The 15,665-nt window shown below is 34.0% G+C and overlaps 1 protein-coding gene across 1 annotated transcript; it reads left to right on the top strand.

Annotated features, from left to right (window-relative positions):
* The first annotated feature begins 4,577 nt into the window (after positions 1-4,577).
* LOC100368344 (hemicentin-1-like) lies at positions 4,578-15,177 on the top strand. The gene is made up of 10 exons (XM_085499008.1): positions 4,578-4,733; positions 6,850-7,173; positions 7,541-7,858; positions 9,176-9,487; positions 9,824-10,270; positions 11,318-11,611; positions 12,031-12,199; positions 12,774-12,928; positions 13,714-14,004; positions 14,283-15,177. Exons 1-10 carry the CDS (start codon positions 4,670-4,672, stop codon positions 14,423-14,425), a joined length of 2,517 nt encoding a protein of 838 aa, XP_085355134.1. The 5' UTR covers positions 4,578-4,669; the 3' UTR covers positions 14,426-15,177.
* The last annotated feature ends 488 nt before the right edge of the window (positions 15,178-15,665 follow it).

The raw sequence follows: 15,665 nt of genomic DNA, 5'->3' as shown, positions 1-15,665 counted from the left end.
ACCTGGATGTAGGGATGATCATATGCTTGTTTGTCTTTCAATTCATTGGCGGCAATAGGTCCTGTGGCAGAATTTAAATTCCTTACGTTTTATTAAAAACGTTATCACTGCTGGCGGGGGAATTAACCTATCCCCAGCTGTTAGCTGTACAGATTGAGTTTTCTTTTATTAATGTTATTTGTGTGCGTTAACACTCACAATTCTGTATAGTTTTGTGGAGACATCACGTTTGGTTCACACGATTTAGTAGTGTTATAAGATCCATGTTTAAGGTAGACATTAAAACATAAATTGCAGTAATTTTATAAAAACAGGTTGATAATTGTGTTCAGTAGTGACAATTTCTCAATGCTCTAACCGTTGAGACACATTTCCGGTAACCACGTGATTATATCAACGGCTGCAACCATGTTACTCTGCCACGCCTTAGATTTTTTGGAAAGTTGGTAAGATGTTGTAAGAGAAGGGAACAGCGAGGCGTTACCTCAGCTGACCGTTTGGATGAACTGATGTGTATTCCTTTGATTAGAACCTTGTATCTCTACGTGAATTATTTGCCAAACTCCTTTCATTGACCAATGTAAGTTTAGTAGATTACCAATGCCGGAGTAGTTGACCGATGCCGGAGTAGTTGACCGATGCCGGTGTAGTTGCCGATGCCGGTGTAGTTGACCAATGCCGGAGTAGTTGACCGATGCCGGTGTAGATTACCAATGCCGGAGTAGTTGACCGATGCCGGTGTAGTTGACCGATGCCGGTGTAGTTGCCGATGCCGGTGTAGTTGCCGATGCCGGTGTAGTTGACCGATGCCGGAGTAGTTGACCGATGCCGGTGTAGTTGACCGATGCCGGTGTAGTTGACTAAAGTCAATGTAGTTGACCAATATCAGTTTAGTTGATAGCCAATGTCGTCATATTAAGAATAAAGGATTATGAACTAAAGTTCGTCATCACAAACTTGTTTTGACAGAGCCATAGTTATAAACTACCTAATATACTACAACTACACGTTTAGAGTCGTTTGCTGCTTCAAACTTCTGTTAATGTTCGCATTATACTATTTCGACGTAAAGTATCGACATCACGCAAATATTTTGTTTTGTTTAATATGTATTTAATGGGTTCTATCAAATGTAATGGTGTATACATTAAACTTATATTTTTATTTGCATAATGGTTTGGCCCAGACTCATGTGAAATCATATCACATGTCGATCATTGGATGATGATAATTAGCTAATCCCATGATTCGAGAGATACCTTGCGGTAAAGTACCTAGAAATCCAACGTCGCCTGTTAGAGAGTCGACGTTCGTATTTCAATATCACATATATCTCATTATGTGAAACATAGACTGGGAGTTAGACTCCTACAAAAACAACAAAACAATCGCACACTTTACAGACAAAAACATGATGTACTCCTAACGTATATGTAGATTTTTTGTTGAAATGTGATCCCTATATTGTCAAATTCATGGATGAACTTGGATAAAAATGCCTACAGAAATTCACAAATCTTATGTTCACTCGGAGAAAGATGTCTAGCGCTACGCGAAATTTCTCAAAATTACTTTAAATAAATGCGTTAGTTGGTATCAATGGCATATGTTATGAATGTCAAATATCACTATATTGTTTTACAGTTTTTCGAAAGATTTGAAAAATCGACTAAATTACATTACAGATACATGCTCCAGCGGAATTTAGAATTTTGCTGTGATCCATGCAGAATTCAGAACCTGGATTGAGTTATATAAATATCCCACATTAATCGCCTTTCCTTCTCCGAAAAATATCTAGGTTTCATTGAACGTTCAATACTAGTGGAAATAAATACGGAAAAGTTTCAATCGGATAGTTTTTTCCCCGATACAACTAGAAGTGAAAGATAGAATATTCGGTACAATTATGGGCGTAGAAGAGTATTTTCAACACGAATTTTTTGAGTGCTACTAAAACGAAGGAATGCGAAGGAACGTGTTTTTGAATGGAACGCGTGACTATATAATGTAGATTATTCCATTGAAAGAAATTGTTTAATGTGACGAGCTTGACCGAATATATAATTATCTGGGAAGGATAAAAAATTCCTATGCTTATATTTACTATATATATGGAGAATTTTTCTGATACAGAGAAAACAATGTTAGTCAAAAGCAAGTTTCCAGTCAGTTATGTTACCACGCTTCGTTTACCTGGTAATATGTACCCTATGGAACAGTGACATTTTTCATTATCACAAAATTGATTGTCTATCCAGAAAATATGAGCCAAAATAAAATTTGGGGACGTCTGAGTTAGTATTATCTGATACGTTTTATATTTTTACGTAACATGTAGTTATTTTTCTTTTACAAAACTAGACATCAAATAAATGAATATATGTACATTTCGCTGTTCCCATGCGGAGAATAAATCGGTCATTTTGTCGGCACCTTGCTATATCCAAGCAAAACAATTTGATCACAATTATTATTATTTAAAGGGGAACCCCCTTTTTGGATATCGTCACTTTAGTGCATGAGCATTTTAAGTCGTAGTTTCGTTTTAGGTTGGCATTGAATCGTCCAATGCCCATCAGATGCATGAGAACTGGCTGGTAACATTGTAAATTGCGGTTGTTTTTGATTAGTTGTCATTTAGGCTCGTCGTCGACTTAACATGTGCGATTAATGGAATACCCTCGAACAATGAAATGTCCTAAAATGAAAAAGGTTTTTGAACGATAAACGTCGCCACCACAGGCATAAGTTCGCTAAATTGTATTTACGCCAATTCAAGTGAAATTACGTCAATAGCCAGGAGGTTAGATTCCATAAAATAGTAGAAATTCACTTTGCCGTCATTATCACAGACCCATAACATATATGATTTCAACATAAAAAGTAGTATTCGTAGTTTGTCATATGTTAACAACGTGTTCTCACCTGAAAACGTTCACTTTGATCCATTCCACGTCCGTGAAACGTCCTTCCAGAATGAAATTATGTCTCTGAGTCGGTAGTAAAATGTTACAGACAGAGTGTGGTACATGGTGGAACTAAATAACTTAATTCGATCATCGCTCAAATCTGCATCAGCATTGATAGATTTGAACTAACAACAATCCGCACACGAGAGGCGGTAATCATGGTCTGACTGCTAATACAGCATAAATGAATCAAACCCAACTCGGGGAAATCCCTCTCAGCTCGGCTATACTCGAATGATCATCTAACAGATCTGCAATTGAACGTTGTGATTGGCCGGGAAGTATTGGATATATTTCAAGTAATGATATCAACATTATTCACAGCAGATTAACTCACCATACTTTGATAAATGTCTATAAATATACACCTGATTTAAATATGTATTAATTTGTTTTTCATGAATTCCACCCACGATTATTGTTTGAATATGCGATTTGGCAACTATGTTTTTTGGTATCAAACTTGTAAATGACTGAACACGAGATAAAAATCGTTTAACAAATGAGCCGAAAAAATAGATTATTTGATTCTAACGAGGCTGGTGTCCATCTCAATCACAGGTACAAAAACGACAATTTGGCATTCAAAAGATGATATCAGCGCCTAAATAAGGGAAAGTACAACATGAATACCCTGTATATAAATAGAAAATACAGCTGTGACGACAACTCACAAGACACAACGAACAATAAAACGTGTCATCAACAAACCGCGTTATCTGAAAAGAATAACTCGACTCTGACCTTAACACAATGGGGTGACCTGAACGTGAATGACACACACTCTGACGAACGGTGCTGGTAAACAGATTAATTACGACATTACAACTTACGGTACAAGAATCGGATCGATATATTGAGAATACATAAAGTGCATCGTATTAAAGTAAGTAGAACGTATTTCCTAAATACCAGCGACTGTTAATCTCTCTCACAAACCGCGTGTTTGTTTGTCCCGGTATATTACATGATACATGTCGATTAAGGTCAGTGATTTAATGATACTAATCATGCACTGTGTGACTGTTATTTTAATTATCAACCAGAGTCTATCATCGTCGAAATTCACTCCCAGATGAGCTAGTCACCTAGGCAACAGTATTGACTGCAACATTTAAAATAATTCGATAACTGTACGTTAGTAACTAGCTATAACCTTTGAATGAACTATGCATAATTAACATCATGGTTGTGTATCTGGTGAATAGATAGGACGTATTATACACGTCATCGACCTTATTTAATAATCAAAACACAATCATTCTTAATTGATGGTTACGAACAGACACGCCTTTGCAATAACGGGGCCCATTCGACCATTGTTTCATGAAAAAACATCGGCTGCACACTATCATACTGTATTCGACAACGGCCCGCGGGAATCATGTGATCGTCTGTCAATCATAATACGTGTTAAACACTATGTAATGATACATTGGCATGTCGACACATAACGTATCCGGTTTCTGTGACGAATCGTATATTGTTTCATTTATAATATGACCATTCGAATACATCCAACGACTCACTGTATCGAAGGTCACATATCGACGCCGTGTATCGCGACATGATGTCCGTACATGTAGATCAATTACAATAGCTGATTCAGTATGAAGTATTATTTCGACGGGTCACAATGTTATCCATGATAATTAATCTATATTTGTGATGTATTTCCCTGTCAAGATCACAGAACAATGATGTTTCCAATAAGTGGGAGTGTTACGTGTGTTGTATACTCTGTATTAGTTTGTAACTTAGGTAAGTTAACACTTTCTATCATTATTTGTTATTTTACCGCCTCCAAGTCGTAGCGCGGTCAAAGGTAAAGACGAACATAGTTGATTCCACGCCTACTTGTTGCTTATTATAAACCTAATCTATGTTACTAAAGAATGATCTTCAGGGCCGACTATTCACGTTTTTTTTTTCAAAGATTCGACAAAGCTTGAAAGAATATTTCGAGACAGCTGACGAGCGGGTCAGTCTAACATGTGCGTGGTGCTGTATTCATTTGCTATTTTTGGTGTGTTCAGATGGCACTGACATGCATTAATCGAATAAATGTAGCCTATAAATAACTGGCATACTTGAAAGTCATTTAAAACCAAATTAAAACACTGTATTCAATGCCATTCATTTTTATTCCCAATAAAGTACTAAGGGTGGGGCGGTGAAATGGAAACCCGTGATTCGAAAGGTCAATGTTATTGATGGAAAACGCACGAACTCAAAATTATTTCATTTTAACAAGGGCGAAAAACTTAATTATCAGCAAGTTTAAAGTGTGACAAGTCTTCACATGTTATTTGTTTAAAACTCATAAGAATAAATATATTATTTGACTTCCTAGTTAAATTATTTAATTATTTTTATATAGATCTAATGTATATGCAATGTATGTACTATAACTCGTATTCATGAATTCCGGGGTTACATCTATATATATATATATATATATATTCAGGCTACAACCCAGTGTCAAGTAATATTATAAAAGTATATTGAAGAAAATATAATGCCGAAAAGTAATTAGTCAGGATTCAGAATAAAATCAACATGCCAGATATTTGTATTAAAAACATTTATCCATGATATTTAAAAACAAACAAACAAAATTATTATGCATATTTCCTAGATTTTGCTAAGGCTTTAGAGAATATATGAAGAGTAGGTTCATTATATAAATTATTGCAAATAACATGATTAAAAATGTTAAATAATTTGAAACATATAGTCAACCACTAACATTAGCATACATAATTATATAAACAATACCATTCATCAGAAAACAGAAGTAAAACAAGGATGTATCATGTGTTAATTATTGCAATTGGTGATGTCAATTGCAATGTGGGCACTACACATTCAGGACAATATTAAAAGGTAAAAAACAACAATAGAAACATTTAATTATAAATTTTGTAGCAGCAAATGGCACCAAGATATTAACAGATTTAACAAATTAGGTTACTTGAACAAAAACGATTAATAATATACAATACAAACGGTTAATTGTAATACAATTTCACAAGATGTTTATGTGAGTTACACTGTGAAGAAAAGATGCATTTACAACCATAATTTGGAAAAATTTTTTATAGTAGACACACAAAACTAAAGATTTCAGTAAAATGAGATTATTATTTATTTGAAGATAAGGAACATTTATATGTATTGGTTTGTCAGAAATATAAAACAATTATCATATTCAATTTTAAGCAAAAATTTAGATATTAATAATTTAGCTGACTATATTTTTACAATTTAGCTTTATATACATTCTTTTATTGACATGCGTTTTAATTTTTGTTATAACACAATGTAAACTTATTCACAAGGACACCGTACGTTTTTATGATTATTGGTTTTGTTCGCCATTTTTCAGTTCTTGGGTGTATTCCAGCAAACTTTCCCATACCCATAGTTTAACTAGGTTAATGTACCCATAAGGGTTTGATAGCTAACAGGAAATCAATGCTTTTCTCTTATGCTTTATTCCAAACTGATACAGTTGTATTTAAATGGGGATTGTAAACATTATATTCATATGGAGATTGTAAATGTTATGTTTTAATTCATATAATTTATATTGCACACCATTAATATCTTGAAATACTGCAGTTTGTATATTTTAAGTTAAACACTACATGCTATGAAGGTTGAGGCGGACTGAGAGTTCTGTTTCAAGTATGGGTTGAGTTTGAACCAACTAACCATGAGCTATTGTGAACTCAGCTAAACGACAAATGAAATTTAAAGTATTACATTTTATTTAAAATAGACAAAGGGGTATTGATTTATCAATCAAATTAGCAAATGACAATTTTACAGTTTCCAAGTTTGTTTTAACCTCGGTTTGAATCGCTTTCTGCAGTGCTCGCCGCTCAACATTTCACGGTTACGCCCACTGACCAATCGGCTGTGGTCGGAGACACCGTGACATTCCATTGCACAGTTGCTGAGAAAAAAGGCTTTCTCACGTGGTTGCAAGATGGGAGTCCACTTAATTTTGACACAACAATGAGCACAGGAAATGCTGACTATTCAATTGTATATAAATCTACCGCCGACGGCGAAGCATATGATTTACGAATTACGAATGTTGGGCATGACGATGCCAAGAACTACCAATGTACGATAACACAGGGAGGAGGCGATAACGGTGCCATATCTGAACAAGTTTCATTGACAGTGACGGGTATGTGTTGACTTGTATTTTACATCTCTTGTAACGTCATCAATCATGGTACTCCAGGCATATCTGCCTTCCACGAATCTCAAATATTTCTGCTAGTGTGTTTGTCCATCTCTTCAAATTCTTTGTCTCCTGCTTGTTTCTCCGCTCATTGTTTCTTATCATTAGGCGTTTTTCATTTCAAAGAATTGCATTTGTATCTTTTAATATCTGATGTCAGTAACAATAGTATTATTTGCACATTTCAAGTGGGCTATAATAAATAGTAAAAAACAGTTACATACATATTTCAAATCAAACAGAAGATAATTAACGCATCTAATTTTAAGAGAGCTAATGACTCATTACTACTACTGTTATTATTCAACAGATAGCGTTCCCCAAAGCTTCTCCAGAACTCCAAGTGACGCTACTATACTCGTTGGGAACTCAGCTGTACTGGAGTGTACAGTCAGCGATAAAGAAGGCACTGTCATTTGGTCAAAGGACAGTGAGGACATTACCAGCGACGCCACAGTCACCAATGGTGATAACAGGTTTTCAATTACTGGGAACCAAAACAATGGAGAATATAATCTACAAATTGTAAACGCAGACACTCAAGACGCTGGGACATATGCTTGTCGTGTAACAGCTTCCGGCAACAGTGTTCAAATTGGACCTAGTCAAGCGTTATTGACAGTGAAAGGTAAGAAGTTATAATGTAGTTAATGGGATGTATTCAGATTGGAAAGTTAACTCCTCGTAGGTGGTGCTAAGATATATGATGCCCGAATTAAATTGAAGGTAATAATTTATCAATTAGTCGTCGATCAAATACAATAGTTAATACATTGTAATTAATAGCATTCAAGATTGCACTTTTGTGATAGTAGATGGCAGTAGACTAGAATCATTCTCATGTTTTCACACTTTGCACGAACCAAGGCATAATCTATGATTCTAAGGATTATTGTTGTAATAGAGGTTTTCAGAAAGTAAATTAAAACACATTGTTTTCATAGAAGAATTGTTTTAAAACTTATCAAACTATATATTTTATGAAAACTCCTAATTCACATTAAAATCGATGTTACGTCAAAAACTTTCATATGTTGAAGATTCGAATGAGTACATGTACTATGAGAAAATTAAAAGTTATACCACAACCAAGCAATAACTTGTTATTAAATGTTTTTATTGGAATATGTTGTTTGTTTAACAAATTTAACATCTACAATATCTGAAAAAGTGAAAGAATTTGATGAGTGCTTGCTGAGCAGATCTCATTTGATTCATAATTTTCATGTAGAACTTAGAACAAGAATATTTTGCATATCGATGGATGAATAGTGGCTTGATGAATTAATTATTTAAACGGTCATAACATTTTCTGTCATCAACGTTATGAAGTCCAGTGAAATGTAGATGGCTTGCAACAATCTAAAAATGTTCTAAACTAATTCTAATTGTAATACTTGACTACGTGAATTATTAAATACATGACATTAAGGTATTTATAACAATACCAGCTGTCAGTTTTGATCAGTTTCTAAACATGTTTTATTGATAGAGCCCTTAAAATTTTCTAGGAATTTGATATTTTTCTGCGGATTCTATAATCTATAAAATGTTAATTTTCATTAACATCTATGAAACAACTAGATTCTTAATGGCGCTTTGGTCAGCAACAGATGAATGCCACTCAGATTTATATGATTTACTGGTATGTACTAATAATCCAAAGTTCATTTACGTAGCTATTTATTTGAATATTAAAAAAAATACTCAACTTTGCTCTTCATTTAAATTGGCATAATAAGAGATTAATTAAAGGGTAGTTAAATTAATAATATATCTTATAGAGTTGCTGGTAGTCATTACACTGTGGGTGCGTATAACACAACATGCCACATGCGATTGACTGTGAAGCATCACATTTTTTTAAAGACAAGTTCGGAAAATGAGAAAACAGACTTTTAGTAAAAAATATAGTTGTATGATATAATGTATGATTTTCCGACAGAACTACAGTCATTCGGTGTTGAACCTGTTAGCAAAGGTATCTTGGAAGACAGTGACGTCACACTATTTTGCTCTGTCAGTGACAAAGCAGGACAGTTAGTATGGTCATTAAATGGAGAAGACATAAGTTCTGATTCTACAATTACAACATCTACATCCGGGTACACCATAAACAGTCCGACTCCTTCTGTTGATTACAATTTGAAGATTGAGTCAGTGAGACCAGAGCATGCTGGTAATTACGTGTGTTCAGTGACGTCAGCCAATGGGCATCCAGAAATAACCAGTGATACCGCTCTTCTAACAGTTGAAAGTAAGTAAATATAATAAAGGCTGTTTTCATCAGTCATATATATCTTGGTAAGACTTTGCACCAACAGGAAATGACATTGAGAAAATGCTATTAAAAGGTTAACTTTCTAGGATTCTTCTCTCATGTGTGAAAACAGTATGCGAAGAACATCGCATATGTCGATTTATAATTGCCAGGTACTTTCAATTTATCTTTCACTAATAGCAGATGACAGTACCATGCTGGATGGTTTGCATTTGTTATGACGACATCACTTTGTAATTTGTTTAATTGATACTACTACTTGTTATTACGTGTGACAGTTTTTAAAATAATGTATATTGAAATTTCTGATAGAGCTACAAGATTTTCTTACTGAGCCTTCAAGTATTGAGGAACACGAAGGCAGTGACGTCACGCTATTCTGTTCTGTCAGTAACAAAGCAGGGCAGTTAGTATGGTCATTGAACGGTGAAGACATAAGTTCTGATTCTACAATTGCAACATCTACATCCGGGTACACCATAAATAGTCCAATTCCATCAGTTGATTACAATTTGAAGATTGAGTCAGTGAGACCAGAGCATGCTGGTAATTACGTGTGTTCAGTGACATCCGCCAATGGTCATCCAGAAATAACCAGCAGTACAGCTGTTCTGACAGTTTTGGAACGCCCAACCTCACGACCAACTGACGTTCCAACCGAACGTCTAACTGGACATGCTTCCGTAGGTCCAACCGAAACTCCAACTGCACTTTCAACCGAGCAACCAACTGAAGAGCAAACTGAACCTCCCATCGAACGTAAGCACGAATCGACCCCGTCCATCATATGGAATGTATAGAAACGATAAGTGAACACAGAACGTAATGCTGCATTTACAACAAATGAGATAACAATTGACATGGTTGCACTATTTACAATTCATCACTAACCCTCATTCAAAGCATGTACTAACACACTGTGTTAACAAAATGTTCATGAGAGTATTTTACACATGAATACACGTTTTGTCATAAATTACATTACAAAATCCGCATCTGTTTTATGATAATTTAGTATTGAAATAAAACAATTTGTAACATTCCAGATGAGAGGCACTTGTTTTTTGAACAATGGAGACGACAACATCAATCAACCGTCTTTGTGCTGGGCAAGAATGACGTTAAATGGTTGAATCAAACTAAATCACCAGGTTTTCTTTTGTTTGCTTTCCTCTAGATTGTTCAGAAATATACTTGAATTGATCACCCTAACTAACTATGTTAGCCTATTCATCTACAAATACCAATGCAACCAGTGATATATAAAGTTTGTCATGTTCATTAATAGTTTTTAATTGTGGAATGCACTGTAATATGGATTGCTTAATATGCATGGTGTATAGAAATATGTATCGAAACAATCATTTGAATGTATGACCATGTTTTAATATAATGTGTACTATCTGATTTAGCTATATCATTACGACAGCAAAATAGGAATTAGTGGCTATCTGAACAAATGTTTCATTGTTCAATATTGCACACTGATAGCATTTGTCTTGCTTCTTGTGTTGTTAGATTAAAATATTACAATAAAAGATTACGAGGCAATGACAGACATATTTGCCTGAACATTTGACCCTATTTATCAAGCGAATAGTACAAAACAAACGCATCAGGTTAATAAGGCATAAGGGCGTTGTCTTTCCTTCACATGCTTTTTCGATTTTTAGTACATTCAGCGCAATTTACTGTACCGTCGAATAAACATAATTTCATTTACAATATCAACATGGAAACCCAAACACAATATCCAATATCTGTTGTTTTTATACAGTTATTATAACACCAGCTTTTATATTCTAGTTCCTGTTAGGGTTCCAACATGTGCACCAAGTACAGTAAATACACTTATACTTGGAGAAAATCTAATCTTAGTATGTGAAACTGAACGAGACGAACCGGCAGCAATATTACGTTGGATCCAAGATGGCGGTGAAGAGCAAGATGGTATCACCTTGGATACCGACACAGAAATTCGAGTTGGATTAGTGCTGACTATAACAGAAGAATTACAGGGGTCCGTATTCACCTGTGTATCAACCCATCCAACACATCAAAACCAGGAAACGTGCCAGGTTGGACCACTTGCAGTAGACAGTAAGTAATAGTTGTATCTAATCGTCAATACTAATTAAAAGTAATATTACAAATGAGGTAAATAACCGTATACATAATCAATACTTACTAAATGCATTATCAGTAAAACAGAATTACTAGTCAAACACCCAAAACAATAAATATATCAGTAAGCAAACAAATTCTGTCTGTCTCAATGATTACCAACAAACAATGCCTCACAAACATATTTCAATACATGATCAAACAAGTGGGACAAGTCGACATACAGCCAAGAAGCAATGACTGTTCACACATCGTACCACTGTTTTTTCATTGTATTTGTTACAATTTGCTGTGTTCTTAAAAAACTACAAACAATTAATTATAACATATATGGGCTACCAAAACCACTTTCCAAATTGTTTGCATATGTGTTAAATAGATTCATTTGTCATTAGTCTTGCAGACAGAAATAAAACTGTTCTCAAAAGAAGCCAACAGAAATGCTAAGGTAGGAGAGGATATCACCATGGACTGTACCGTTCAAAATAAATTAGGCACCATTCATTGGATTAGAGATGGTCAGGTGATCAGTAGTGACACCACCATGAACAATGACGACACAAGGTACGTTTCAGTAAATCAATTTGATATATTTATTTAATCGGCAGTACTTCACGCTAAAGTGTTTACAGCATATTGTATATTCCTTCCCGATTGTATATTCAAAATACCTCGAGAAATTGCCAATAAACAATACAGCCTTGAATAATGACAATATGGGAATGTTTTTATAATTACTCAACATATATATAGTATATATAACTTATAATATACGTCTCAATAAAATTTAGGTAACACCAACATATTCTGTTAAAGCGAGATTGTTTCAGAAAAAAACATAATGTATCACAGAATTTATGATGACTTCATACTGAAAAAATATATAAAGGATGCATGTAGTGAATATAAATTAAATGACTACCTATGCAGATAAACATCTCATTTAATGGAATTTTCAGTAATGGGTATGATCACCTCCTACAGTAACACAACTCACTTTTTTGGATGTCACTTTAAGGAAATAAGTTGGCCTATCAATAGTGTCCAATTTGTGAAGTTGAATATTGGGTATTCACCTATATTGTATAATAATGCCAGACACATTTTCTCCATTATGATTACATCGAGCATATTGTAGGTACTTCATTGGAGGTGACCAATCCATTGGTGAATTCAACTTGAATATCAACTCAGTCAGTAAACCTGATGCTGGCTCATATTATTGCTTACTAACATCAAGTGTAGAGGAACTGCCAGTGGTCTCATCAAACGTCATGCAACTGAACATTGGGGGTAAATATGCTTATAGTTATTCATTTGGTGATGGTAAACAAAGTGATGAATATTGACAAAGATGAATTCTCCAATTTCGTATGTTTATATAAATACAGTATAAAGTTTACTCAAAACCATATACAAGTTATGACACCCCTGGAGCAGATTGCAGGATGTGCATTGGGCAAAACGCTGTGTCATAGTATCATTCCCAGTGAGTGCCATGGAAAATAGCAATATTTTAAGTTCTGATTGATGTGTAGACACTAATTTCATGTTATTCATAAGATGGTTACTGCTGTATTTCTGTATTTGGATGCTCGTATCAGTGTTCCGTGAAAGATAGATGTTGGTTTTTAATCCTGGATAACTCAAATTACTTCAGGATTTTATAGCATTTACAGAAGATGGTATATATTTTTTGCATCTACAGTTGCTTTGCATGTGATTATGCTGATCGAGCTTGGACGGAACTGATTGCCGAGATCTCGTTGAGAGCGCGAGATCCACAAGGCTTACTTTTGCCTCTCAAAGTGTTTCGTACTCTACCATTATCGCATCAACGATAGAGTTGATAATGGGGGATGAATGTAACACTATTTGAAGGGCAATGAACAAGTCTTTGTGGTTGTCTCGCTATCAACGAGATCTCGACGGCCATTTGAGTCTAAGTTCTATTTATGTGTAAGTAGAGTAGTTTAGTGCAGAATATTAATTTAGCACAAAATGTTGAAAAAAAAACATTTACTTTTAGTGACAAAACTTGGCAAATTTATATTCCCCGGTTTACTATTTCCTGATAGATGCCATTCCACCAAAAGATAATTATCCACAATGTGCAAAATCCAGTAAAGACCTCATTGATGGAGATACTGTGTTATTGACATGTATATCTAAAGGCGGTGATCCTCCAGCAATATTACAATGGGACCAAGATGGAAACAACCAAGAAGGCATTCATATAGATGAATCAGCACTATCACTGCAGGTCAACATAAGCAACGAAATCAACGGTGCAACATTCACTTGTACGTCCAAACATTCAACATTTAACCAATCACAGACGTGTGTGATTGGTCCAATACAAGTTGCAGGTGAGTAAATTTGAAATAAACTCATGCTCAATTGAATATAATGTATTAACAGGAAAGGAACAGATGACAAAGAGGACAAACATTGTGTTCCAACACATGACTAAATCAGTGAAAGGACAGGAAGCGAAGTCAGGTCTTTTGAAAAGAGAAGGACCAACCTACTCATTTGATCCTACAATCTCCACCTGATATATCGTTGAATTTCTTACTGCAATTATATATTTTTTTAATACTTATTATGCCTCAACTAATCAATCTTTTATTACTTTCATTTATAGATGCATCAAATGGGGATAGTTGGAACGTTGGATTCTGGATAGTTTTGGTATTTTTAATCATTGCAATAATTATCATATCATTTCTCATAGTTTTTCTTGTGAGGAGGAAAGGTAGAAAAGAAAGAACAAGTGTAACTATTTGAAGGCATTATTTATTACAGTGCACAACTGTGATATATAAGTATTTGAGATTTGTATATGCATGGTCATATTCTACTTTAAGAGTAGTCCTGTACAAAAATAAAATTGCATACTGTAAAAGTGTTAATTATTCACTAGATTTTAATTTTGCTTATTTCGCTGACTGGAAAATGTGCTAAATTAAAACCCAGTGAATATGTAAAATTGAGCATAGAACACATTATCTAAATGATAAAACTGAATTTAGAACCCACCGAGTATGCCTGAAATGCTAAATCTGTCAAATTTAAACCCAGTGAAAATTAGTCATTTTACAGTAATATTTGATAACAAAACAATTGTTATTTGAATGTGTATTGCTGTCAACTAAGAGACATTGTATTTCTACGGATGCTACAACTCATTATTATTCGTGTTTTTATACAAATGATCAATTTCCAAGTGGTAAATCTAGACTAGTTTATTGTAAAACCCACATAATGTCTTCATAAAAATTTCTTAGATTTTTAGTACATGATTAAAAATTTTCTTTTACGAATATTTTGATATGCTTTCATGTCTTGCACTAATAAGCTGAAGAGTTCCATGGTTCAATCAATTTGACATTAGTTTAAGTATGAGTGCATGTTAATTGCCAATATTTGTGTCTAGACAGATACTGAAATATTGGACTGTTAGTTAGCAATATGTAGATTTTTGCTATATATTTTAAAATAAAAATTATAAGAATAAAGAATAATATCCCAGTAGTCCATATTAAGGTATGTGTTAAATCTATTTAGTAAATAAAAATTGTATACTAGTACTACACATTGTTTGAAGGTGGATAGCATTCAAAGATTCTTCCACTATCTTGCATCAATATGGCTACCAATATATTGAATACATATTACAGTTAAAGCAGAGATGCCCCAAAGAAGTTTATCATTTTGCTAATTGGAGCATCCTTGTTAAATACAGTTTATATAAAAATATATCCTTTTTTTAAAACACATCTAAAAGTAATTGGTCAGCACAAACCCATGGTGCAGTTTACTACAATCTGATTAAAATCTGATGTATTGTATCATGGTGTGTATTTTATCTTATATATTTATTTTACTTGTGATTCGGTATATTTTTAACTATCGCCACATTCGCAGTTACCAAAACTTTAAAAACCTATCAACAAATAAATAATAGATCCAGATAAAATAAAATTAAAATAAATAAAAATAAAATTAAAAAAAAAAATTAAAAAAC

The sequence above is a fragment of the Saccoglossus kowalevskii genome, chromosome 5, assembly GCF_978046115.1.
Source record: "Saccoglossus kowalevskii chromosome 5, keSacKowa6.1, whole genome shotgun sequence".
Taxonomy (NCBI): domain Eukaryota; kingdom Metazoa; phylum Hemichordata; class Enteropneusta; family Harrimaniidae; genus Saccoglossus; species Saccoglossus kowalevskii.
Note: the sequence above shows the minus strand (reverse complement) of the source record. Positions and strands in the feature narration are given on the sequence as shown.

Coding starts and splice junctions, on each gene's coding strand:
- LOC100368344 (XM_085499008.1), top strand. CDS start 4,670: ATGATGTTTCCAATAAGTGGGAGTGTTACGTGTGTTGTATACTCTGTA. Junction 7,174..7,540: donor AGTTTCATTGACAGTGACGG/GTATGTGTTGAC, acceptor ATTATTCAACAG/ATAGCGTTCCCCAAAGCTTC. Junction 12,929..13,713: donor CATGCAACTGAACATTGGGG/GTAAATATGCTT, acceptor ATTTCCTGATAG/ATGCCATTCCACCAAAAGAT.